The sequence below is a fragment of the Plasmopara halstedii genome, assembly GCF_900000015.1.
Source record: "Plasmopara halstedii genome assembly, contig: Scaffold_287, whole genome shotgun sequence".
Taxonomy (NCBI): Eukaryota; Oomycota; class Peronosporomycetes; order Peronosporales; family Peronosporaceae; genus Plasmopara; species Plasmopara halstedii.
Window position 1 is genome coordinate 815,680 of NW_020187208.1, and position 26,179 is coordinate 841,858.

The 26,179-nt window shown below is 45.0% G+C and overlaps 8 protein-coding genes across 8 annotated transcripts; 3 read left to right on the forward strand and 5 right to left on the reverse strand.

Annotated features, from left to right (window-relative positions):
* Positions 1-1,903: 1,903 nt before the first annotated feature.
* PHALS_05059 (Domain of unknown function DUF2088) lies at positions 1,904-4,432 on the reverse strand (the record flags this gene model as incomplete). The annotated part of the gene is made up of 8 exons (XM_024722796.1): positions 1,904-2,329; positions 2,394-2,700; positions 2,757-3,025; positions 3,087-3,186; positions 3,253-3,299; positions 3,359-3,470; positions 3,534-3,669; positions 4,246-4,432. 8 exons carry the CDS (start codon positions 4,430-4,432, stop codon positions 1,904-1,906), a joined length of 1,584 nt encoding a protein of 527 aa, XP_024573837.1.
* A 4,791-nt stretch (positions 4,433-9,223) lies between these two features.
* On the reverse strand, positions 9,224-9,583 carry PHALS_05060 (uncharacterized protein; the record flags this gene model as incomplete). The annotated part of the gene is made up of 2 exons (XM_024722797.1): positions 9,224-9,298; positions 9,479-9,583. The coding sequence occupies 2 exons, from the start codon at positions 9,581-9,583 to the stop codon at positions 9,224-9,226; spliced, it is 180 nt and encodes a 59-aa protein (XP_024573838.1).
* A 1,249-nt stretch (positions 9,584-10,832) lies between these two features.
* On the reverse strand, positions 10,833-11,090 carry PHALS_05061 (uncharacterized protein; the record flags this gene model as incomplete). The annotated part of the gene is made up of 2 exons (XM_024722798.1): positions 10,833-10,979; positions 11,058-11,090. 2 exons carry the CDS (start codon positions 11,088-11,090, stop codon positions 10,833-10,835), a joined length of 180 nt encoding a protein of 59 aa, XP_024573839.1.
* A 3,096-nt stretch (positions 11,091-14,186) lies between these two features.
* PHALS_05062 (snare-like superfamily protein) lies at positions 14,187-14,608 on the forward strand (the record flags this gene model as incomplete). The annotated part of the gene is made up of 2 exons (XM_024722799.1): positions 14,187-14,438; positions 14,516-14,608. 2 exons carry the CDS (start codon positions 14,187-14,189, stop codon positions 14,606-14,608), a joined length of 345 nt encoding a protein of 114 aa, XP_024573840.1.
* Positions 14,609-14,703: 95 nt separating this feature from the next.
* Positions 14,704-15,393, reverse strand: PHALS_05063 (40s ribosomal protein s19; the record flags this gene model as incomplete). The annotated part of the gene is made up of 2 exons (XM_024722800.1): positions 14,704-15,176; positions 15,222-15,393. The coding sequence occupies 2 exons, from the start codon at positions 15,391-15,393 to the stop codon at positions 14,704-14,706; spliced, it is 645 nt and encodes a 214-aa protein (XP_024573841.1).
* A 294-nt stretch (positions 15,394-15,687) lies between these two features.
* PHALS_05064 (Ribosome biogenesis protein-Nop58p/Nop5p) lies at positions 15,688-17,204 on the forward strand (the record flags this gene model as incomplete). Its single annotated transcript, XM_024722801.1, has 2 exons — positions 15,688-17,129; positions 17,189-17,204. 2 exons carry the CDS (start codon positions 15,688-15,690, stop codon positions 17,202-17,204), a joined length of 1,458 nt encoding a protein of 485 aa, XP_024573842.1.
* A 977-nt stretch (positions 17,205-18,181) lies between these two features.
* PHALS_05065 (Acylphosphatase-like domain) lies at positions 18,182-18,553 on the forward strand (the record flags this gene model as incomplete). The annotated part of the gene is made up of 1 exon (XM_024722802.1): positions 18,182-18,553. One exon carries the CDS (start codon positions 18,182-18,184, stop codon positions 18,551-18,553), a length of 372 nt encoding a protein of 123 aa, XP_024573843.1.
* An 83-nt stretch (positions 18,554-18,636) lies between these two features.
* PHALS_05066 (er membrane protein complex subunit 7 homolog) lies at positions 18,637-19,294 on the reverse strand (the record flags this gene model as incomplete). Its single annotated transcript, XM_024722805.1, has 2 exons — positions 18,637-18,752; positions 18,817-19,294. The coding sequence occupies 2 exons, from the start codon at positions 19,292-19,294 to the stop codon at positions 18,637-18,639; spliced, it is 594 nt and encodes a 197-aa protein (XP_024573844.1).
* Between the last annotated feature and the right edge of the window lie 6,885 nt (positions 19,295-26,179).

Here is a 26,179-nt window from a genome sequence, read left to right on the forward strand (position 1 = left end):
GGCTGCGGGGCCGCCATAGCTCTTTGCTTCGAGGAAGCTAAGCATAAGACAATGACATGTTCTTTTCAAGAACCATTACGACGGTAGCGGACTGCGATTCTCTTTAAGTAACGGAAACGAACACTTCTGTTAAAATCAAAACTGTTGTGATGCTTTTTGTCGCTGCAGAGCCGACACTAACTAAAACCCTAGGTTCTCCTAATTATTATAGTATTACCGTATTAAAATTGCAAAACCTATTAATATAGAAATATGATTTCCTGCTGGCAATCATGCCACGTGATGGCGCCTTGTTACGATGTAGTCATGATTATACTAACTTGTGTAATACATATCTCTGTATGTTCGTACCCCCGCCCTTTCATACAAGGGTACGTGTAACCCCGTTACTCTCGCCGCCCATTAAAATTGTGAATTTCCCCAATTCACAATTAACAGTCGCCTCATACGAGGCTCGCGTGTCTGAGACACCTCAACGTTCTTTACGAACAACCTTAAATGTTCTCCGCTCTATGAGCCCTGTGTCAACGACACGCAAGACAGCCTGCCTAGCTAGTAGCGAGAGCGCCCGCAGGCGAAAAATATCCTCTTCTTGCATCTCCGGAAAGACTACCAGCCTCGCCCGCAAACAGAGCTCTTCTTCGTCTCCTGCACGCGGGGCATCTCCGGAGAGTACGTCCGTGGCTTTGCGGGACGCACATCTCAAGCCCTCGACGGTATCGGACACCACCATTCTCATCGAGATGAGTCGGCGGCGGATGGTCGATCACCGTTTGGTGACCCGCGATGCTGTTCGAGTGTTGGACGACAAAGCCCGTCGTTGTCGGCACTCTGCCGAACATCTCTCCGAGGCCGCCCACCGCTGTGCGGAAGACCTCGAGAGTCTGGAGCCCTTTGTGCACCGACTGCCTCCTGTTGAGGATTATCGTGCTCTGTCGGAGCGCCTGATACTTTGGTACTAAAAATTACAGAGAAGTGCTATGTAAATTACGTACGATTGCACACACCTTACGTATTTGTAAGGTACATACACAAGTACAAGTTCAGTCGTATATTAAAATCACCCCCAAAAAATATCAGTTCGACCTCCGAATAATTCCAAAGTTGCGTACAAGAAAAGTCGCATTACACAAAATGCCTTAGCTCGTACATCAAGCCATACAGCGTTTCATGCCTTCTTATCACGCATTCATTATGTCTGCTTGGTCTTTTGCGCAAGAAGTTTGCAATATTTGATATAGTGTACAATTCTGCTTAAAATAGCAAGACATCTTTTCTGGTCTTGGGCTTTTTGCGACGATATATCTTCCTTTTCGTGCGTACTGCTGACAAATTCTTCAAGCTTGTTCGCGTGGCAAATAATATAACACTTGGTTGCGTCATCATAAAAGTAAGAAGAATACGTGCCGGAGCAAATCGTATATCGACCACCATGGTCAAAAAGAAAATTTTATATTTGAAACATTTGGCGTGAACTCCCTTGATTCACAAAAATTCTTCGTAAGTGACTGTGGAGTCGTAGCTGCTATTGATAAGATTGATCATCTTGTGATACCATATTGCATGCGTTTTTGCTTTATCTAATGTGTGCAGCTCTTTTTTAACTGTCTTCCTCAAACGATGCGAATTGTCAAATTTTTAGAATCCCCATGACTTTTAACGAGCTTCTCTTTTCGAGAAAGTTGTCACAACTTCGCGTTTATAGTTGATAGTAGGAAGCATAATGGTTTATTATTGTATAATTTTGGATACAGGCCTAGTTGGGGTGAAGACGTGAATCAAAACCGTGACACCTCGGTGAAATCAATTATCTTGTGTAGGTATCGACTACCTTATCAAAAGAACTTGTGAAATGATTCGAACCAGTTTCTAAGTTAGCGGCGAAGCAGTTTAAAGCTGGTCTTTACGTGTGTTGAAAAGGGCCGCCACCGACACCAGCGTCAACACATGCTTGACTTGGATCCGCAGACGTAGCGAGGTTGGTCTCTGTTGTTCTACTTGCAGACGTTAAGGTAGAATCAGGCGTCGAGGAACTTTCAAACCGACCACGATAAGCCCATAGACCTAATGCTGGGTTTGATATATAGAAGAATCGCTCGCCGTTCGCGTCCACATTCCAGCCATCCTGCAATTTCTCCACTGGATACTTGGCCATCATTTCCTTCAACTCCCCATAGCCAAAACCCACACCTTCGATTTTCTCCTGCGAAAGCTGTCCCGGGCAGTATGTAATACGAAAGCGGCCCTCCGAGGAGCCGTGGATTAGATGAGCTGCGGCACTTAGATTCTTCATCAAGTCGCGATTGGCATTTAGATGAGCAAGCACCTCCTAAAAAAACATGAGACTTCTATTTCTAGCTCCCTTTTGTAAAATTTGTGCATTGATGTCGTACCGGGGTCGTGCGATAACCATACTTGCGAATAAGTTCGTCAATTCGTTTGTCTTCTCCAAAGCGCGCCACCCCAGGAGCAAGCACGATGAGCTCGCCATTATCTGCAATAGCCATGCGTGTGCGATAAATAGACTTGTTGCCGAGCCACGTAGATTTGAATTCTTTCGGGTCCAGATACACAACCACTTTATCAAGTGGTGCATCCAGAAGCTCGAAGTTTACTTCCAGGGATAGCTCAGCAGCCTTCATAAAGCATTCTTCATCGTCACCTATAAACACACCACGAGTCACGAGGTCGCCGTTTCCCCTACAGCTAACAGTGAGTTTAAGCAACAAGACATGAAGTTTACAACAGTGTCGCACCCGCGGCCAATCACAGTTTGTATGTAGATAAGTGGGAGCTTTTTAAGAAAGTGAACTGAAGCGTAATTGAGAATACGACGCAATGGATTGTCGGCACGTCCCATCATTCGTTCCATTCCGTAAACAGCTCCAATGAAATGCGAAAAGTTGATACCTTCGCTTCCGCCAGTGCCAACAAAAATATTCTTGTTGAAATTAGCCATACCCATAACCTCATGGGGAACAACTTGGCCGATAGATAGCACCAGATCATGACCACCATCCCACAACTGAAAGTTCGAAATAAATTAACTAGCGACACCGGAAAATCAAAATCAAACGACTACATACAAGTTTGTTGATTTGGGCTGGCCACGGCTCGTTAACTTTGCCATCGCTTGCCTTTAAGACGAGCTCTGCAGGCACCTCCCCAATGGTTACAACGTCATTCCTAGTAGTAGCACAAACTGCACTTAAATCTCGTTATATACAAAGTTTCCACCAATATTCAGCGCACCTCCAGTCATGCACACGAAAAAGATCTTTCGGTATGTCACCAAACATCTGTTCACAATTATAAGATTACAGTAAGATATGAACATGTTACTTGTGTCGTGTCTTACTTTGCTGATCTCCTCATCTGTCATGGCATCGTGTGTTCCCAGTGCCGGTAGTACGTCCGTAACTCTTCCCTTTAAATATTCATAGGCATACTGCGACAGCACCCCCGACTTGCTACAATAAAAAAATATTGTTACTCTATGACATCATTTATGAAGTAGATCAATTGATGCGTACGAATGGAATCGCGTAAAGTCTGGGGGAACGATCGCCACCTTCTTAAATTCATCACCGCGTTGCGTCTCGAGCTTTTGCAATGTAGCTCGCACAATCTCGCGAAGTTGTGCGTCTGACAACTCGGTGTCCTTCGAGCCTTCCGCAAAGAACAGTGTCATAGTTGAATTTACAGATGATGATTGACTCAATCTAAGTTTTAGGATTGTTTTAACCTGGAAATTAAATTTAAGCCAACAATTAGTTAATTAGTCTGCTTTCATTGCTTTGCTGTCCTTACATCACATCAAAATACTAATGCAGTAAAGGTCTTCGTTTCATACAGCTACACCACCCCACTGCTGACGGATTTATCACGATATTAAGCTTTCAATCTCCCAGTTGTCAAAGAGTCAAATTAATGGCTTGTTCCTCTCCTTACCATCAGAACGCTAGTGTATAAAATACGCAAATTTACCGAATTTACCGCTTATGTAATTTCCCAATGATTGCCCAGACCAATCTGTGACGTGTTTGATTTGCGAACTTAGGAACTTAGAGAATATTTCTCTGTCTTACCAATTTTTTCAGTTCAGATCAAACCAGATTAATCTTTATTAGTCATCTTCCACGCATCCAGCCAGCAACTCTGGGCCATATGCATCGTGTGCGGCTTGCGTTATGCCTTATAAATGTTCCAAGTGATCATAACTCTTGAAGCACGGGATAAACATACAGCACAGTGCTCGGAGATACACGTCTCGATCGTCAGTAAAGTTCTTTAGTGCTAAAATATCAGCAGTTTTGTTTTTGCTGTAGCGCTCTGCTGTACCATCGCCTTTGAGCCCATCTGCTGCCGGCTGCGTGAGCGGGCAACGTGTAACGAGCGGGAAAGATACCGTATTTTGATTACGCGTACACATTATACAGCTTTCATGTACTATAAATAAGAAATTAGTGTAAAGTTTGAGTGGGGGCATGTTTCCTTAGGACATGTGTGCTGCTAGCGCTGTCCCTACTACAGCAAAGTAATTATTGAATTGTCAAGTACTTGATGCAAATTTGTGTGAGTACTGACCGACAGCCACTGTAGGGAGCCAATATTGAGCAGAGGGAGAGGGACTTTCGCAACCATTTGTTTGGTTTGGCGAAATTGTATCATTTGAGCTGTTGTATCACGTGCTGCAAATGACGCATAAAAAGCGGCATTGATCAGAACGATTTACCTGTCATCGCTCAAAGGTCAAGGCGCTTGCTTCATTTAAGTTTACATGTCGAATCAAGTAATGCTTGGAGTTCTACGCGGTGATGCGCCTGGATCAGTGAGGACACCGACATTTTGTTCATGTCACTTCCAGCTCAAGAAGTTGTATATGTATGTCGTATACCCGTTGATAAGCTAGAATGAAATAGCCGAACGATACCTGAGGTCGTTGCGCTGGACTAGAACTAAACTGGCAAGTATGTCAAAATATTTGGGTGACCCTATGCTGAAGAATTTACTTCGGTTGCGATAGTAAAGCTCTGATCAAAACGGGCATAGGAAAGAAGCCTACGCTTTTCATTCGCGTTGAAGACGATAAAGGCGCGAACGAAGTTTTGATGTAGACTGACGAGACCGATAAATGTATTCTCCACTTCGATTTTGAGGAGCATCTATGCAGTGACACCAGCGCACAGATTCACTGAAACCATCTGCAACAATTTCACAACCAGAGCGCTGGTCATCATGCCAAGATCATGACGAGAAGTCCGATGCTGCGTCGCAGCGTACGATGAAAGAGCCAAATTGCAAGTCAGCAATGAAATCCAGCGATGCAGCAAAGTGGAAGGAAATATAAGACTTATTATGCAATACCGTAGACTCGATATTGGGGCCATTGTCAAAGATCCTGGTTTTTACAAGTCAGAGTTTTATGCAAGTGCGTCAGTACGCATCTAATGGCTAAAAAATTTTCACAGAAAAACGTTAGCAACTATGAGAAGACTTGTGTGTCAGTACTTTGATTGTGATTGTTCTTAGTATGACATTCACGCAAAGCATCATTAAATGGATGTCAGAATTGCCTAGGTTGTCGTTCTAGCGATATGTGCCAGGAGCTTTTTTTGCCACAATATAGACTTCTCTACAAGAGAATCGTAGTGGTACGCGTGGACGAAGGTGTAAAATTGGCGGGGGCAGACAAGCCACTTTTTAGAAATACCGAGACACAGGTGCGCAATGTAGGGCTGAGAGACAAAGCAAAAAAGGTCATATGTCAATGCAAGAAGCACAAGAATATATTGGGGCGATGAATGCTGTTTAATGCAATCAATCGAACTAAATTCGGCGTCTGCGGTCTATAAGGCTAAGTTGCAACCGCGCCACATCAAACCATACATTTTTTGCAAATGCAGTATTGAGCTCAAAATTCTGTAGCGGACAGAAACATATTCCACACTTTATGTGGGCTTAATGAAGCCATGTCACGATCTCAGTTTGACAAACCAGTCGAACGTGAATGGCTATTGTGGACAGAGCATCGGCTTAGCCATCACTTGAAGTGGAGCTAACATCATTCCCAGTGCTGCGACGTCGTTCTGAACCGTTGGTGTAGCGAAGTTGCCGTAGTTCTTTTGCCTAAAGGAAGCTTAATTGAGGTCGGTGACCTTCGTTCTATACTTTAAACCAGTGTGAATGTAGCGGATTGCAATACGCTTACTGCAAGAGTAAAATCAACCTTTACCCAAGGCTAATTAATTAAATATGCAAACTATACTTCTCTGTTTTACCTGCGGCAAAGCCGCCTGTATCTGAATCTTTACTTTTTCCTATCTATATAGTAAAATCTTGTTAAATATATAACTACTGGCTGTTACAGCCAAGTACTGACACGTTGTTTAGTTATAGCGACACCATTCTATGGTCACAGTATCATGTATAACCCACACCATTATGTGATCACACCATCTTCTGTGACCTCGCTACAGTTGGGGTTGCCTCAAACGAGGCAGTGATATAAGGTCTAACTCGTCTTAGCCTCGGGTTCATGCCATGACAATCGTAGAGAGTCGACAGCTGTGAGATCTCACGAGAGCCTTCCACAGGAGGGTCGCCTTCCTTTGGTACTTCTTGGTGAGCAACAGGTGGCTCAATTTCGTATGGGGCGTTTGGTGGGCCGGCGGGTTACCGGAATTGTCACCAGGGGGTTATCGGAAGCCAGAGAAAAATATATTGGGGGGAGACATAGGTTCCGATTCGGCGAGATTGCTGTGGTATAGAGCCGCTTACAACCTGGTGTATTCTCAGCTTTTACTGTCTTTGCAGCAGAGTCAGAGTCGCCCGCCGCAGCGCTCTTCCCATAAGTTTCAGTAGACCGACCTTGCGGTAATTTGAGCCCTTAGTCGGTAGCTAGTTCAACCGTGTCAATTCGAGCAGCGAAGCTGTTAATTATTGGAATTGGAGGTAAAGGGCATCCATCTCAACATTTGAGTCGTGCTTTACACCTCACGGAGACAAGCATGGGACGACGCCATAGACGAACGTCTACGTTGCTAAACATGGCTTATATTATATTTACCGGGCTAGATGACGTATTTTTATGACCCTGTTTGCCAATTGAAGGCGATACACTTTTGCACTCTCGTCAGCTGCAAGTACCCGGGGTAAATTCGTCCTGAAGATCCTGTTTCCCTTGCCGCTGTGGCTTTAAGCAGAGGCGGGCCTCCTGAGGGGAGATGACCTGTGGGAATGGATAGAAATCATCGGATCACTTCTCCTACGTGAGATCGGGTGGACTGCACAAACGATGCAGCCTTTTACACAGGTCGCTCATGGGGGTAGACGATCCTAGTGTGCTTAGCCGTAGAAGCATTCGAGACTGAGCAAGTGCGTCGCGGCTTGATGGGAGTCTTCACGTGCTTCAGAAACAGCTCTGGATATTTTTTGTTGATCAGACACGCTCTCGGGTTGCACGACACCCCAAGTTGCTCAAAATCAAGTTGCTGCTCTAAGGTAAAAGGTAGTCAGATACTATAAAACCTTTGATTTAGCGGAGTCTTTAACATTACGGCTTGTGTCCAGCGGCTTATAAGATTGAATCACGATACCCGTCTAGAACCCCGCATATAAGTGCAGAGTGTGCTCGCATTCACTGCAGTATTTACAGATTATTCGTGGAGACTGCAGACATTGCGTTTGTAGTGAATAATTGCGCCGAGTACATTTTTACCACTTCCATCAAATTATATGTATACATAATTTTATGGTACTATGAATACTTGTTTTCGACCGAAGCGCGAAATAAGCGTATGATGCATCTTCATAATTACTTTGTGAAACAGTACGAAGTATGATCTGGCTGATATAAGCAAGTCGATCAATATCGACAAAGCCGAAAAGGAACTTATATGTGGGGGTGTCAAGGGACACAGGGATCCATACCTTTCATAAAAAACGTCCAAAAGCCTATGGAGATGTGAAATGAATATTTGGCGCATACGCATTGCGTTGGTGTATGTGACTTCAGCACAGCGGTCGTTGCTCCGCGCAATTGCTCGAACAGATACCTTCATATCGCGACAAATGAGGCTTGTTTGACTACGGAGCTGCGGTCCGCCGTGAGCATACATGTTTAAGTTATGCCAAAACTTGCTTAAAGCGCATACTTACAACAACCTATACGAAATAGAAAAAATGCACCGCATACGGCATCGTATGCAGTGCATTTTCGTTAAAGCTGCTAATGACTCGCTTGGCTGCTTAGAAATCTTATTCTATGTTCTTAAAGGAACAAAGTCTGCGGGTATATTGCAAATGATAAGACCATAGTGGATTGGTCAGTCTCATCTTTTTGAAGAAATTTACAGAAATTGCTTGGCTTGGCTCCGACCAGTCAATGTATCTTGTCTGTGACGCTTTATCCTATGTTATAGGCTGTGTGACAACAACGGCAAACTGGCATAAAGGCATCATTGCTTTCTGTACTCGCAAGAAAACTGTAAAGATTAAATATTCCCCACTTTACTATCATGACCTACTTGCCATTACGTATGCTTATGTCAAATTTAGGGTACACCTGCTTCGCCTTAAAACATCTGCGACATAGACAGACCATCCATAATTCTGCATGGCATCATTGTCGCCACACCTGATCGACAAGGATAACCTTCGTTGCAAAATGTACTTAAAGTACATGCTTGGCTGGCTTAATGTGGTGGCGGACGAGGTCTCTCGACGCTCTGATTGTGCGCTGTTCAAGTCACAATTTTGCCGCCATGCTTTGACGATGCTACTTCTACGGCGAACGAGTCAGCCGCAAAGTGTTATGTGCATAGCGCTTGGAGCTCAATATAGTTTTTATAAGGGCTGTCAAGCCCATTTTCACAGCCACTTCTTCTGATAATTAATGTTTTATATCCAGAGTATGATTGAGATGTAACGTGCAATTGTATATCAAGGCAGAAATCTCACGAACAAGCATCTATGTGAAGCATCTAAGCGAGCATCTTGGTAGAGAAAAGACGTATGGCTTCATTACCGCCTTTAACTAATGGCTCAGTAGCTACTATGTGCGCACGAGTGAAACGTGCCAAAAGATAAATCCTTGTCGCATGCATCGAAACCCTAAGTCAGTCTGCACTGATCAAAAGTGTACTGACAGCGTATCAGTATGGGCATAACTTGAACTTATTCGAGCGTTACAATATTTTTCTGACTGACATAACGAAGCGACTCATCCCGCCGTGGTCAGCGACACTGTCGCTGAAGATAAGGTCAAGTCTTTTGCCGATGTGGCTTTCCTGTGAAACTTGTATCAGAACAAGATATACGCATTACAATAAAATGATGTCAACCTTGTTATATGGTAGTCTAAACATGTTCACAGCGATTCATTAACGGACCAGAAAAAGTTGATAGTGTCGCGGAGGGGGTCATTTAGAACACTTGCTTAAAGTGACCACGGTCCTGGAGCGACTTCCTCTCATACTTTTAATTTAAACTGATCCACGCCTTTTACAACTCTTCGGCCTTCATAAAACGATTGATTAATTGTTAAAATAATCTGCGCGTGTAATTGGCAATTCCACAACATGCTTCGATTTGCAGACGAGGGTACAGTTCGACTTGCTGATATCAGCGAAGCTTTACTTTTCAGAAGATAGCGTCATGCATAAATGAAGACACTTTGGCTGTATTTCAGGATACATAAAAGCACCATGCAGGTTCCAAACGCAGACTCGGCACGTACGTAAATGTATCCAGCATCGGGATCTTGTAAAATTAGTAAGGCCGCATCATAATTTCGCTCACATGAGCTACATAATTTCGAAATTTCAACAAGAGACAACTATACATCTCAACAAACCCTAGTGCCTAATCTGGGGTATACTCTCAAGCAGTGGTCGAGCTGGCGAACAACTTGGCGCGTCTCTAGCCAGTCATTTCGATAGTGCTGCTCCCCGAGCGTAATTTAAAAAGGGTGGCCGACGCACGTTGATATTCTCGCAGTGATTCGTCGCGCTATTAATTTCAAAAATGTGAAGGGACAATCATGTGAGGATCGGCGCTCGCTAGTTTCCCGATAAGCCTTTTCTTATGAAATGAAGTGTAAGCCAGCGTTTTTGTAGAAGAGGTTCCCGCAGAACGAATGGCTATTCCCTACACCGAGGCGCTTTGGTAGTTTTTGGGTCTATCTGGAATTGCTGAGCCTCATGACAAAGTACACACATAATAGATTCCTTCTTTGGGAGAGACAAGATAAATCAGTACAACGCGCTTTTCACTAGCAAACAAGACCAGCCAAGCAGCATTAGTCAATAGCGCATGCTCGTGGGAATGAGCAGGGATAATTATAGCATGCAAATTAGGCGAGGGCGTAGACCTACCCCGACGTCGGTACCAATCTCCTTACCTTTAAAAATTACCAAGCAATAAATCAGATGGACGCCTACTTTGATTATGCCAGTAAAGCCGCAGTTGGTAAAGTAAATAGCCTATATTACGCTATGCTCAAGCCGATTTTTACCGTTCTCGTCACTGATACTGGTCTGCATACAGTTCTCATTTGCTAATTCAATTGCAAATAGTCCATGTGAGGAGTAGTGACTGTTCGTGTCTGGAAGCGCATGTGGAGTAAGTCTCGCGTGCACGGACTGAGCTACAAGCTCACATACGTAAACATCTGAGGACTAAGCAGCAATGCGTAAATGTTTTCAGTCGGATCCCTGGACTTGTAACTTATATATCGACGTCACGTAGCCGTAACCAGCGTTGTCGAATGTCACTGTGGCTTGTGTGCACGTTGACAGCACATTGAACGCTTCGTGAAAAGATAAGTTTATTTAAGTGAAACCCGCCTCATTAATATTTCCCATAGCGTCACGTTCCGCTTTGAAATTGGGTACGATTGTGCAGCTACGCGAAGGTGAGTAGTCATTTATACCTCTTCGAGGGCTTCGATTGAAGAACAGCGACAAAGCCGTGTAGCCCTTTAATAAGACACAGAGGGCGCGTCAGAGCCTGATGAGCTGCTTTGACAATAATCATCAACAAAAAATATTGCCTACCTCGTGCAAACAGCCCTTCGTAATGTCGGCCATAAGGTTGCGTCTTTCTTGGCATAATGTCGAGCTATATGGTTAGGCAGAAATTCAAGGAAAAAAATGCTGGTGCAGCTGATGCTCATATAGCTTTCAATTTGATTGTTTCGGTAAAGAACAAAAGAGGTTGTGATCCTAATGGGAGACACGTCTTAGCAGATGATGATGGTGTAACGGGTAGAGACCCTGTTGTGGTGCACGTGTATCTCGGCCTAAAAACAAGAGTCTTATAAAGACCATGGTGAAGCCACATAATAACGACTGCAAATAACACTAGGAGCAATGTCGCAGAGAGATTACATCGAAAGGAGAGGTCCGTGAGACACGTGGGCTCTTCAAAAATTTTGCGTCGCAATTAAAAATCATCAACTTTATGATCAATCTGATTTCATTTCATGATCATTCCTAGATCACTTTGTCCGTTTTGAATAATAATAATCGTTCTTTCGGTGGTATTGCAGATTTGAAAGGTAATGGAATGTTCATAAATGCTTTAGCTTCTGTTCCCGGGGGCATAACACCTCGAGTGATCAGATATAATATTGTTTTATACCTAGCTTTTTAATCGCATACACATGAGCACCGCTCACATGTGTTTAATATCGCAATCCACATCTAACTCTTCGCTTTCGCGCGACTATAGCTGAGTATATCGTTGAAATGGATTTGCGCATAGCCACAGTATGGCCAGAACATTGCGACGCAAGATCATTGAACGTCGCTGGCGCATTGGAACGTACCTATGGCATATCTATTCACTCCCCAATCATCTTGTTCAAGATAGTTAACGCAGCTAGAGAATTACTGCTGTTTTTCATCAGCAATTGATTATATATAAGCATGGCTCAAGGCACGAAACAAAATACGGCCGACCATTCGATTCTGAAGCACATCATTTCCAGAAATTGGCGATTGCGCCGATAACATGGCAACTAAATTCATTCTAAGTTTGCGCAATTTGTAGCTTGCCGTTAGCCTTTCTGACAGAGAAAGTTGGCGCTAAGCGTTTAAAATTCTTTCACTCACCAAGCCACTTCGTGATTTGTACTGAAAGAAGTGTCGACGACGTCATACAGAGACTATTGCTGTTTGACGCAATATTCGGTACCGGGTTCTAGGTCATCTTCATGGTGCACTACCTCTTCCTAAGGTAACATGCAAAATAATTTCTAGTCGACATGTCGTGGTACACCTTCCTAGTAATACATGAAGGATCCGTAGGACCCTTAAAGGCAGGTGATCCACTCGTCGCTTTCGTGCCTGTAATGACCGACAGTAGCCATTTCATATCGTCGCATCTATGTACCTTTTGCATGCATTGTGGGAATTGATTAAAAAGAATCCTCGCCGTCGCTTGCATACACATATATATGGTGTTCCCAAACGAATACGTGGCATCTCAATTGAAGTCAAAACGTTCTGTGTGATCCAGAATGCTGGTTTTGACCTGGGAAGTTGTACTGGTGACCAGACCAAAGTGTCTCCGTCTTTCGAAGTGGGTGACATAAGCCAGACCCTTCTACAGGATACATTCCACAAAAGTTAAATTTAAGCTTTTCAAAGTTCGAGCTCGGTACACCCAAGATCTTGTATCTGTTAAATCTGAGTTTAACCCTAGTACACCTTTGATATATAAATCAGGAACCAAAGGTCTATAAGTAAAACTTTTGAAAGCCCTTTGGGTGATTTGCTTGTAGCAAGGAACACGTAGCTCATTTTAATTCCGTCGAAATTTACCTCTGAGGTCTGAAATCGCTCTTTTCCCTCCAAGTCGGGATTGTCCTTCTCCCACAGCGTCTGGAATTGCTTCCTCGCCGCGAAAACGTGTGTTTAATGTTTGAGGGACTGTTGTGAACAGCGCCCTCTTCCTGTGCCTTGTGACTCCTCAAAAAGGCAAATTGATTTGTAACAAATGACGAACTCGATTCTTCTGTTGGTGCCGTTCCGCTGACCTCGCCGTGCTACACTTCCTTGCACATATTACCGTATAAAAATTCTTTTAGCGCCTTAAGATCTGCTGTCAGAGGAAATAAAGGAATGCAATAAACTAATTCCGTTCCTTTCCCATGAATAAGTTTTTTCGAAACAAATTCATGCACCGCGCGGTGGCCCCGTCACACGCTACTGACACGTTCACGTCGTGGCGAGATTTAACGATCCTATCTATTTCCAGTACTCTTCCTCTCGCGACTGACAGTCAAATTTCTACTTCTACGTCTCTGGTACGCGAGATTGCGGTTCCCGGTTGCTCAAGCTCTCTACCAGTGCAGGAACACGAGACAATGTTTCAGATGTTCAAGTTAGTCCTGATAGGACCACGACATACAGTGGTCTTTTCTCGTCTCAACTGGAATACACTCTGTAGATGTACATTCGCTCGTGATAGCTCGTCTCACCGCAGCTCCTGCCTTCCAAGGTCTGCTCAATACACCAAGCAATTACATTGCTATTGATTCGAACAATATCATGTTATGTTTTATGTTTAGTTCGTGCCTGTGTGAAAAGCACTTCTGCTTCTCATTTGATAACTCGCCAGTGCTCCACCAAACGGAAACTACGTGGCACCTGATTTTCTCGACTTCTAGTCGGTCCTATCCCTAGAATACGATTGTATTTTGGATCAAGCTTCAGGACTAGACATCCGTTCACGCCGCCAGAGTCGTCAAACTCCACTTGAATATTACTAAACCCTTCGACACTTTTACCAGTATCCCGTCCACAGACGCACATTTGTTGTATCCACATTTGGCATGTTTCATGCCTCTGCGTACGACTGTCTACTGTTTAACAGCCGTATGTAACTGCACGACACTCCTGACTTTTCACATCGTATCTCAACAATTGACAAATCGGGGAGCTCTCAAAAACAATATCTTCGGTTAATAGTGAGACCCATTGAGTACGACATTCACTTAAATATATTGAATTGCCTTATTCTTCAGATTTAGACTGTAAACAAAGCGAGATTTAGATATGACTCCAACGCAATTTTCGGGGTATTTACAATCAATAACACAGTGCATTAATTTCCTTTGCACTTGAGATATAGTTATGTCGATGTTCGTCGTAGTTGGCTCCAGGGAGCCGCTGTACAAGATGGAAATGCGGGCGCGACGCGAGGAAACCGCACACGTGGATGAATTCGTCCTACATGCATCACTGGACTTAGTCGACGAGCTCATGTGGACGACGCCTGCCATGGCGCTTAAGGTCGTGGATCGGTTCAACGATCAGCTTGTATCGGCCTTCGTCACGGCATCTGGTATCAAATTCTTGCTGTTGCATGAAACCCGAAATGACGATACAATCAAGGCATTTTTTCATGAAGTACATGAGCTTTACGTGAAGGTGCGAATCTGATGAAAAGTATAGTGGATGTGTTTCTCTTCATGGGATCTAATATGTGGGTTGTTTGTTATCTGCAGTTGTTGATGAACCCCTTCTACGAGTACGATACGCCAATTTTCTCCGAGGTGTTCGACGCCCGGATAAAGACACTAGCACGGAGATATTTGTGATCTAGCGTCAAATGAACATAATAAAAATACTAGACAGAAGACAAATTTAATTGCAAAATAGCTCTCTGAATTTGGCGGCTTGCGTAACTAAAAACTTAAGCTCGGACAACTTGGCCGGCAATGCGATCCAAATCTTGCTGTCCGTGGCTGGTGATCTTGCGACCACCCTTGTTCACACCTTCGGGACATTTCTCCACAACTTTCATCTCTTCTAGTTGTTGCAGGATGTGGCGAATTAGACCTCCTGATGCCTTTTGGAAGTGCTGACGGTGTACACCTTTGCGTGCGGCACCACCGTATACCTTTTTCAGGGAGCCAACACCAGTGTACTGACGCAGATATACCTTGCGGGCGATAGAAGCGGCACGAATGTAATACCAGTCCTGGTCCGCTGGGGAGTATTCCTTAAACGAAGCGGTTTTTACAACATCCCACCATGCAGGTAGCTCAATTTTGCCTGAACGCTTCAAATGCTCAGCATAAGCCTTAATGAAGTCAGCGGGCTTTACGTCGCGGACAGTCACACCGTTCACAACTTCGTCTTGGTCATAGTCAGCCATGTTGAAGTCTGATGCAGATCACATCAAAAGAAAGGTTAAGAACACGTCTGTACCACCGCACTTCCAGCGAGACTCTAAGTCGCCGTTTGAGACAGACATTGAGCCGCACCAGTCACGCAGGACAGTCTCGGTCTTAAGAAACATCGTCATTATAACGCGTAACCCAAAACTCTCTACGACAAATAATAGTCGAGAGGCGCTATCAGTAGGAGCAACCATAGACATAGCTATCCATCACTGCCCACTATACACCGAGCGGCCCCACGCACTACTCAATATGAAACATAGACACAAAAACTTACTTGATTAGAGAGGAACTTTGCAACAGATAATGAGATTTCGGAGGAATGGGCAATTAGTTCGATGCTCCACCACCAGTGAAAAACAAATGCCATTTTATAGCCAATCATTCGGTATATCTTGTAATTTTCATTTGATGGATTGGCTGAAATGATCTGTTCGTGCAGCCACTCGATATATTCGTATTTATCTTTTATATTTCTCTCTTCATATTCTACGATGTTGGTTCTATTTGAGACAGCGGCAGGGCATGCGCTCTTTAAGGTACAGGATGAAGCCAAACTTGCTAGTGCGGATGACGTCTACAAGTACTTTGCAACGCCAGAGAAAGCTACCAAAGTGCTGAAGCTTAAAGGTTTCAATGCCTTTAAAAATACTACTGAAGCCGTTGCTGCTGCTACGGAAATGGTGGACGGCAAGATGGGCAAGACGCTAAGAAAGTTTTTAAAGAAAAATGTCGTGGATGCTGGTCTTAAAGACAAATTGGCCGTTTCAGACAAAGCCCTTGGTGCAATTATCAAGGAAAAACTCAGCATTGCTTGCGTGAACGACACCGCAGTGAACGAGATCATGCGTGGGATTCGTGCAAACATGGACACACTTATTACCGGATTAGAAGATGATGACCTCAAGGCCATGACGCTTGGTTTATCACACTCGCTTTCGCGGTACAAACTTAAATTTAGTGCCGACAAGGTCGACACTATGATTGTGCAAGCTATTGGTCTATTAGACGAATTAGACAAAGAGATCAATACGTACTCGATGCGTGTACGCGAGTGGTTCGGTTGGCATTTTCCTGAAATGGGCAAAATTGTAACAGACAACTTGCAGTACGCAAAATGCGTACGTAAGATGGGTATGCGTACGCAAGTCAAATCCCTTGACTTCTCGGATATTTTGTCCGAAGACGTCGAGGCTTCAATGCGTGAGGTCTGTGAGATATCCATGGGCACAGATATCTCTGAAGAGGACGTCACCAATATTTCGGCTCTCTGTGACCAAGTCATCTCTTTGACAGAATACCGCGCCCAGCTTTTCGACTATCTCAAAAACCGCATGAACGCCATCGCACCCAACCTTACCGTAATGGTGGGTGAGCTAGTCGGAGCTCGTCTAATTGCCCATGCTGGTTCCTTGATGAACTTAGCTAAGCATCCTGCGTCTACTGTACAGATTCTTGGTGCCGAAAAAGCTCTTTTCCGCGCACTGAAGACCAAGCATGACACTCCCAAGTATGGGCTTATCTATCATGCTTCACTGATTGGTCAGACCGCCCCTAAGCACAAGGGTAAGATTTCGCGTGTCCTAGCTGCGAAAACTGCGCTGGCTGTACGTGTGGATGCACTAGGCGATGCTACAGAAGCTACGATTGGCTTTGACAACCGTGCTAAAGTCGAGGCCCGTGTGCGGCAGCTAGAGAATGGATTTTCAGGTGTGCCAAACAGCAATGGTAAGACTAAAAATGAAGCAAAGAAGTATGTCAAGACTGAAACGAGCAAGTCGTACAACGCTGATGCTGACATGACTTTGTCCGGTAAGAAACGGAAAGCCGAGGAAGATGGTGAGATGGAGAATGAGGAAGAGGAGCCTAAACTGAAAAAGGAAAAGAAAGAAAAGAAGCACAAAAAGATGAAGGCAATCGAAGAGACCGCTGAGATGTCGACAGACAAGAAAGAGAAGGAGAAGAAGAAGAAACACAAGAAGAAGAAAACCGCAGAGAAATAGATGCGTAGATAATGGTGAGAGTGCTTCATAGGGCTGGCTCAATATACTCTTTCAAAATGTTTTCATCTTTTCCAAGACTAATTCAACAAGGTGATAGTCATAATGGCCTGCTCAACTCATAATCCATTGGGTAAGCTTAAGGTCTGATGTGTTTCGCGTTTCACCATTAAAGTGTTTGAAATGACCAGAAAAAGCAAATGCTCCACAAACCTTCATTATGGCAATATTTTAACTGGCATCTACGAATAACAGCAGCTGTAACTTAAACTAATCTGGGTCACTCGTGACTTGGACAAATAGACTCAAGTAAATCCAAATTTAATTACGAATTTCATCGATCAATGTGATGAGCAATAAATCAGCAACAATGGCTGTCCTTCGTTGACGGTGACGCTGCTATAAAATAGCATGGACTTCCCCTCCAAAACCTTTCCCCTTTAAGATGTTAAAGTGACGCTGCTTTCGCTTATTCTTAACTAAAAAACTGTCTTACATTTGATCTCTAAAAAATCAATCCAGACACATGGCGTGTATCTGAATCCAATACTGATTTCTTCGGCTTTGCACTCAGCATTGATAGCTAAGTTATCTCGTGTTTGACCTGCCAAATATACGTTCGACGGTATTCACCAGGTTATCAATGGTGAAAATTATGTAAATGAGTAAATTTATAAAGGCGAGATCTACAGTCAGATAGTAGAGTTGACATTAGTGATGTGTGAAAGAGAGAGATGCGAACGTAGTATTAATAGCTTGGTCATTACACGTACTTGGAGAAAATTAAGAGGTTCTTGCGTCATGAAGTTCAATGGATGATTGGCAAATGCAAAAGCTGTCGGCGTTGTTAATTGTCTTTACTGCAGGATGAAAGTACTCAACCACGGTCGCAATTAAATTTCTGGTTTTTGATGCATTTACGTCTATCTATGGATTGAAGAAGACCATAAATTAAACAGGATTCTATAATCAAAAAATCAATACGTAAATGAGCAGCTACGAGCAACAAAGGGGTGGTGAAGTCAGAAGCCGGTGGTTGGAAGTGCGTGGTAAGGTGCAGAAGGTGATGTTTCGTCAGACGGTAATTCGAGCCATGCAGAAGCGTGGACTAGAGGGAGGAGCCAGCAACGACCGCCAGGATAAAAATCTAGTTCGAATAACCATGCGCGGAAATCCAGATCAAATGGAAGAGATCGTGACTGCTTTGCGCGAGGGCAATCCTATTAATGACTGGGGTGCTATGGCCACTAGTGTTGAGGATGTGGATAGTGAAAGCGGCATGGTTATGGAGGCTCATCAAGTGACTACAACCACGGTTGACAATCGAAGCTGGAACCCGAACGTGACTATGTTTCTTTAAACAGGTCAATGACTATTTCATTAAAAGACATTAGGTTGCAAGTAACGTTCTCAAAGAGGTTAGAAGATGCTGGAAATCACGTCTCAGTCATCATCGCTGTCGTCAGCATTGGCTCGACCGCCGCCAAGCATTCCTGCTAGCAGCGAAGATGGATCGGCAGATCCCATTTCTTCCTGCGCTTTCTTTAATTCCTCTGGATCTGTTCAAATGCAAACACGTCAGAAAAAAATATTTTACCGTCTGTGTGCATTTCTTAGACGTACCCATTCCTTCCGATAGCTTAGGCAGCACATACAATAGAACAATCGGTACCACAATTGTCAAGAAGGACGGACTCATGATAAGGCTTAATAGACTGAATTTCTCGCGCTGTTCAAAATAATCGAGTTGCTTGACAGGCTCCACGACTAGAGGGTAGGAGGCATGTATTTTGGGGGCACCTGGATACTTGTACTCCAGAGCGCGAGTAAAGCCATCAACTCCTATATCCAGTTTGTATTTGCTAAAAAGAAACTGCGTTGACGGGATGTCGATAACGTAACGCCCCGGCTTTAGGTCGCGTATAACGAAAGAGCCGTCAGCGCGAACAAATGTCGTGTGCTCCCCACCATTTACTTGCACTTTAAATGGATGCACCTTCTCCACCACAGAGCCTTGTGGATACACGGTCCCACTAATACTATAAGTCTGTACGCAGGTTGCTACTAGCCCTAACAGCAGCACCAACAGTAACAGCGCCATTATGATGAGAGGGGGTGGAGATGTGATACACAAATGATCAATTATTGCATTCCGAAAAATACTTTTTTACAGTAGTCAAATATGCATTCTTGAAATTTGATCGAATTTGAGATGAAGTAGGAAAAAGCACACCTGAGTAATCATAATGGCAAAAATTGCTATGCAGAAGCAAGTATTTTCTTTGTATCCTACGTAGAATGACTATCACAGAACCATTCAGTCTGTCCCTACAGCCAAACATCGCACAGCGGCAAAGAGTACTACGTTGGTATGGGCGGCAGGTGGTGGAGTAGGAGCAGGGAAATTACAAACGTTAAGGGTAAGATACAAACACGGCAATTTAGGGTGACATGAGGAGCACGATAACAGACATGAACTATTGTCAGAGAACTGCAGAATTCCCGAAGAACAAAATAAGTTTTAAAAGTGCTGCAAAAAAACCAATATGGGGATTTGACAAAATGATCTGACAATACTAAAACTTTTGTTGCTGCTGCATATAAAAGAAGAAGTGGCTTTTCCTATTGTCTCTGTGTGTGCAGAGATTTCCATCCGAGGATTAATAGCATCGACTTCAAGAATCGTACCACAAATAAGATGTTGTGACGATAAAGATGGGGATATTGACAAAAAACAAATTGTGCAGAGTGCAAGTAAGAATCTCTGAGTGCACTCAATTCGAATACGTCCTTTTGGTATATGGTAGCAAAACGTATTCCTTCCACTCTAATATCCTCCCCGCGATTACACCACAGTAGCATCAACTTGTGTGACCCCACTGAAGCCGACGACTTGGTGTTGTTTCAGTGCTTCGGTTAACATGTCTGCGCGCATGAGCTCCGCCTTAACAAAACCATTTTACAATAAGCCACAACGAATCTAATAGCCCAGAAGACTGCAAAACACGATCGCTCCAACTCGTCTCTATGAGCTCTGGCAGAAGAGATACGACCTAAAAGTTATATTTTAAATTTTTAGCATATGTAATCTCCGGGGAACGCAGCATATCTCAGCACTGCCTGATTTATCAGTGATACACTTCGAAGACCGTGAAACACGGTGAAATACATCAATTGTCTATCCAGCAAAAGAACGAATTACACGTCAACCTTTATCACACGTCTGGTCTCTTCCACCCAAACACGAAGGGCACCAACATAGACAGCTCGGAGAAAGTGTTCATGATAGAACGATCGAGCTGACGATATCAAATGAGCCACCACGAGCGTCGGTCAAGTGAGAGCTAGCTGAACTAAAATCTATTTCGGATTAATCAGAACGACGTGACATTGCGTCTACCAGCACGTTTAGTTTCCCTGGTTTGTGCACCATCTTTGACACACCGCAGACGCGCTTTTGTGGAATGTCAAGAAGCTCGCGTACCATCTATGACACCGAGACACACTCAGCATCCATACTTCTTGGAGGCCAGCTTACGAAAATACCATTTAGCAGCACTACCACACCAGTATGTACCGTTATCTACTTGTCGGCAGCAAATACAGCAATACCGTCAGACACGATCATCAGAGATATGTTGCGGTTGGTAGTAACACTGTGGCTCATTACTTTTTTATTTTAAGATGACGCAAAATTCTTTTTGCTAGCCACTGCGAAATCTGGACGCGTGCATCGTGCAACCCAATTTAGACTACCAACAAGCGACTGAAAAGGACAGATAAATGGCGACCCGAGTTTCGTGTTCTCTCGCAGCAGCACACTTTCACATGACTTCGTTATCCCACCAGTCGTATGCATTAGGTTAGCCGATACTATGCCGTACTTTCGCGATAACTGATCATTAGCCTTTTTCTGATCAAAATCATTTGCGCGCATCGTGTGTCGCCTTTCATATCGAGAGACCTTGACACGGTTCCGAGATACTTAATCAAAAGCAAGGTCATAACAATCAGTAATCGCTTAGCCGCACAGCTTTTTTACTGATACTATATAATCGCTCTCATATACTCAAGCTGCATTTGAATCATCTTCGTTGCAGGAGCATGTCAATGATTGATTGGATCATAAGGTCTTCTCCGTGTCTGTCTTGATGTTGATGTTTGGGATTTCGTCGTGTTTTGCCGTAACCCCTCAGATATCTGGAGTGGTAGAATCACCTTTACTATCGTCATGTATATGATGGCGGTATAGGTAAGCCGAACTACGTTAAAGACGTGTTTATTACCACAGGCAACAAGCCGCACCTTCAAGTGCTTCACCTCTGGTATTGAAAGCTCAACTATCGTTCTATATGTTGATCCCAGTGATCACTTGCTTAAATTTTAAACGTCGATCCCTTTAAGCACAAATAACTGTTTCGATCATTGTATTGCCCTCTACGGCGAGCGCGAAGGTCTTTGTACCCGCCCCATGAGCTTGCATAGCGATCGCTACCATCCAAATTGGCCGTCTCACACCTTCTGCGCTTTTAGGATCTCGCAAATCGCAAGTTTTTTATAATCTATCTCATTTATCTCCGTGTGGCAACTCATATTGCTTGTTACAGGGTGCCAACATAAATGCAACAATTCAATGCACGAACTCAGGTAATAATAGATACAGATTATACATTTTCGTAGCTTTGTTACTGGTACGAGTTGGACAGATATCACTCTCTGCAGCGGGGCCGCCGTAGCTATTTGCTTAGTGGAAGTCACCGACCTTACGTTCTATGCTAGAACCAGTATGAGTGTAGCGGATCGCAATCTGCTTACCCAAAACCGTAACCCAAGGCGAAAGCACTTTTCCGTTCAAAATTGAAACTCTATTTATCTTTTATTTGTGGCAGAGCTGCCTATATCTAAATCTCTAGGTTTCCTAATCAAATAGTAAAGCCTAATTAATACGCATAACTTCTCGTACTCCCGCCATGTAGTGGCTTCTTGTTACTTTCAAACCACACTATTGTGTGGTTACATCGTCTTGTGTAATCCACACCTTTGTACGGTCATACCATCTTGTGTGACCCATCCTTTGATACCAGGGTACGTGGACCCCGTTACACATTTCCCCCGTTCAAATTGTAAATACTCACAATTCACATTTAACTGTCGCCACGTGCGAGGCTCGCGTGTCTTTCATACCTTTACGTCCTCAGGAAATTCTTCACATCTTCTCTGCTTAACTAGCTTTGTGTCTATGACACGAAAAAGACCCAGCCTTGCTGGGTCGGAGAGCGTTCGCAAGCAGAGCTCTTTTTCATCTTCTGCACGCGACACAACTTCGGTCAATACGTCCGCGGCTTCAAGGAAAGCACATACCAAGCCCTCGGTAACCGGGCACCGCACACCACGCCACGGGCAACGAGTTTTCCTCGTTGGAAATTCAGCGATATTCGACTACGAGTCGAGTACTCCTTTACCAGCGTCGTAGGTGCACCTCTCCCTGCTCAAACCTTGCGAACACCATGTCCGTTTCCTGGCTTCTCAACTTCCAGAGGTAGTGGTGGATTTACCAATCGCCTCGAAGAGGTACAGAAGCAGCAGTTGGAAGCTGCTCACAGGGCGGCTCTTGTACGCTCGTATCCACGTTTGGCCCTAAACCCTCTTGCGGAATACGGCTTCCACTCGGTGGATCCTGCGCCGCCAGCTACTACACAAGCTGAGTTTGACCAGCAGAAGGTCTCCAAGCTTGCTTCTTGGTACCTCAGGAAATCCCATAGGATAGGTACCGCGCTCGACTTCCCGCTTAAAGAGAAGGGGCACTTCTGTACTCGCAATGCGGACCATCCAAAGGTGCTCGCCATTAGCGGAACCGTTGCAGATGATGAAGAACTCTTTGAGCAATGGGTGCAGCGGCACCGAAAACATTCCTCGCTTTCGAAATTACAGCGGAGCCACAAGAAAGTGGACGTGCGCATAGAACGCCATCTTCGATTTGCCAAACACAAGGCGCAACGCCCGATTCCTACGTATTGCGTCCTCTGAATATGGAATAATTCATCACGCTTCCGCAAGATCTGCGGCTCCCAAATGGTTGAGTCTACGACCACAGCAGCTCAGAGTTATAGCTTGAGCTCAGCAGATGGCTCATCGGCCTCCAGGACTACTGCAGAGAAGAGAGGGGCGTACGGTGATGCCCTCTGATCATAAGCGTCTACGACGTCTGGGCAGTCTTGCCAAAATGGCACCTCAATCACCCACGGGTTCTCGGGGTTTAAGTATCCCCGCCACCTTACAAGATATTTGATTTGACCTTGACGACGACGTCGAGCTACAAGGCATCCCACGGGATAGTGGACGCCATCATTCTCGTCGAGAAGGGTCGGCAGCGGCCGATGATGACGTGATTTATACTCGCGATGCTTTTGAGCTCTTGAGAACAAAGTTCGTCGTCATCGGCACTTCGCTGGGCATCTTTCCAAAGTCGCCTACTGCTGTGCGGAAGACCCCAAGTGCTTGGCGCACTTTCTGCACCAATTGCCGCACGTTCAACACTAACGCGCTCTGTCGGAACGGCTCCTAGCCGTCGAGCAGACTATATGTCACTTCATGCGACGGTGGAGCGTCTGGCGCCGTCGGAAATGGAAATTGTTGCACTCCGTGCTCAAAACCAGTTGCTGGTTCAGCTTCCGTATGGTCGAGCACCTGTGGGCGCGACCCCCACGCCAACGCTTCCGCGTTCACTTGCACTGGATCCCAGTACGGCTTAAGCATGCCCACATAAGACCGGGTGGGTGCACATCCTTCTCGAACGATTGACGTATACTCAAGGTCTTGCTTGACCACGTTCTTGAAAGGTCCAATAAACCTTGGACGGAGCTTCGTCTTAATGACAGCGGAAACTGCATTTGTAGGAAGGTGTTTAGCATTTAATAAAATCAGGTCTCCGACCTCAGTGTTTTCAACACTTCATCTTCCTTTTCCGTCTGTATATTCCTTCAGCATGTCTTGGCTTCCAGCCATCGCATCGCGAACGTGTCGTAAGACACTCAGTCTGATAGACAGGAAGTCATCGACTTCTTTTTGGTCGCTGAATTCAGCTAGCCGTTTGGCTATTCCTCCCAACCAAGCCCTGAGCCATAGGATGGCAGCGTCAGTGGAACGCGATGATTAACAGGTACAACGGCGTGTAGCTGGTACGAGTGGCAGCATGGCGCTACAGCGCTTCGTCGTCTCGGCGCAGACGTTGCGAAGATCGTCTTCAACGATGCGATATACGCAATCGGTCTGCAGATGTCTCACTGTTGACATAGTCAACGTGGTGCCCAGCACCCTGAAGATTGTCGACTAAAACTTCCCTGTAAATCGTGAGTTTCTGTCAGAGACAGTTGTATTCGGGAGTCCATGTTGTCAAAAGACACGATCTAGAAACAGCGTCGCTGTACCGGCACCGTCGCAAGATGAGCCATCATGTCCAAAAGGTCGACGAAGATCACCACACTCGTGCTGCCCGCCGAGTCCTTTGGCAGGTCGAACACACAGTTGATACTCACGTTCTGCCAACACCTGGAGGGTCCGGTAAATTGGTCAGCGGCGTGCTGCAATCGGAGAGGGTTTCACTCTTTGACACGTCTTACACATTTTCAGATATGTGCTCGTTCATTTGTACATCTTGGGCCACCAGTAATGGCAACTCACAGATCTGTACGTCATATTACGATCGAATTGACCACTGACTGGGGTGTCGTTGGCCTCGTAGAGGATACGATACTTCAATTCCTCATCGTGATGAACCACAATTCGTGGCGTATCCGTCGAATCGGTGCTATAATACAGCGACCCGTTATTCAACGAATGTTGGTGTAACTGTGCGCGCAAACGCGCCGACAATTTCTTGTTCGAGTTATCAAACTCTTTGCTCCCCCTGCAGCCCGTAGCAGAGCCACACATATGTCATCGCCCGTGTATGTGGCGCGGATCAAATGCGTCACTGACGACGTCACCGTCGTGACATAAGCAAGCTCTGCGTGCCAGAACATCAGCCAAAGCATTCTGCTTTCTTGTCTTATTCTTCACCTCGAAATCATAATTCTGCAAAAAATGAGAGCCACCTGGCCATCTTCTGCGAAAGGTGAGGTGACTGAGTCGCAGTGCGTAGTGACGCATGATCTATGTAGATCACAAACGGCTTTGATCCAAGCAGGTGCACCGAAGTTGACAAGAGCATACTTCGTCTTTGTCGTGGACTGGGTAGTTTCTCTCCGCAGCCTTAAGCTGGCGAGATTCGAACGCGATCACCCGATCCCGACCCTCGGCGTCTGCTTGTAGCGGTGCATAGCCTGTGGCAAAAACCGAAGCGTACTAAAAGGATGATCAGGGTCTGGCGACGCCAGTATTGGTGCACGAAGGAGGCTGCCTTCGACCCTGTGAAAAGCCCTTCAATGTTCGGTCTCCCAGCACCATTCCTTATCCTTCTTAGGGAGATTCGGCAATGGCCGTGCCATTTCCGCATAATTCGCGCTATTTATTATGCTAGAAGTCGGCGAGGCGAAGCCACGTGCGCAAGTCCTTTTGGTTATTTGGAACCGACCGGTCCACAATGGCCTTGACCTTAGCGGGATCCGCTCGAAGGCCACGTTTCCCAACAACGCACCCTAAAAGGGGTATTCTTCCGCGCCGAAATGCACTTATCGGCTTTAGCATACAGCTTATTTGTGTGCATGCACTCGAGCAGCGCTCTTAAATGAAAGATGTGGTTTTCCTCATCTCCCTTCCCCTGCCCCGCACGACTGTGGACAAAGATGTCGCCGATATATGTCTTTGTATAGACCTGTGGGGCCTGAATAATTGCGTCGCAAGACGATTAAATGTTGCTAGTTCATCTAGCAGCCCTGTGGCATCACCAGTCACTCCTAGAGCATCCAGTACTCACCGTTGTCAGCAGAATATCACTCGATCTCATGAGCAATTGGTAATAACTATCGACCAAGTCGAGTGCGCTGTA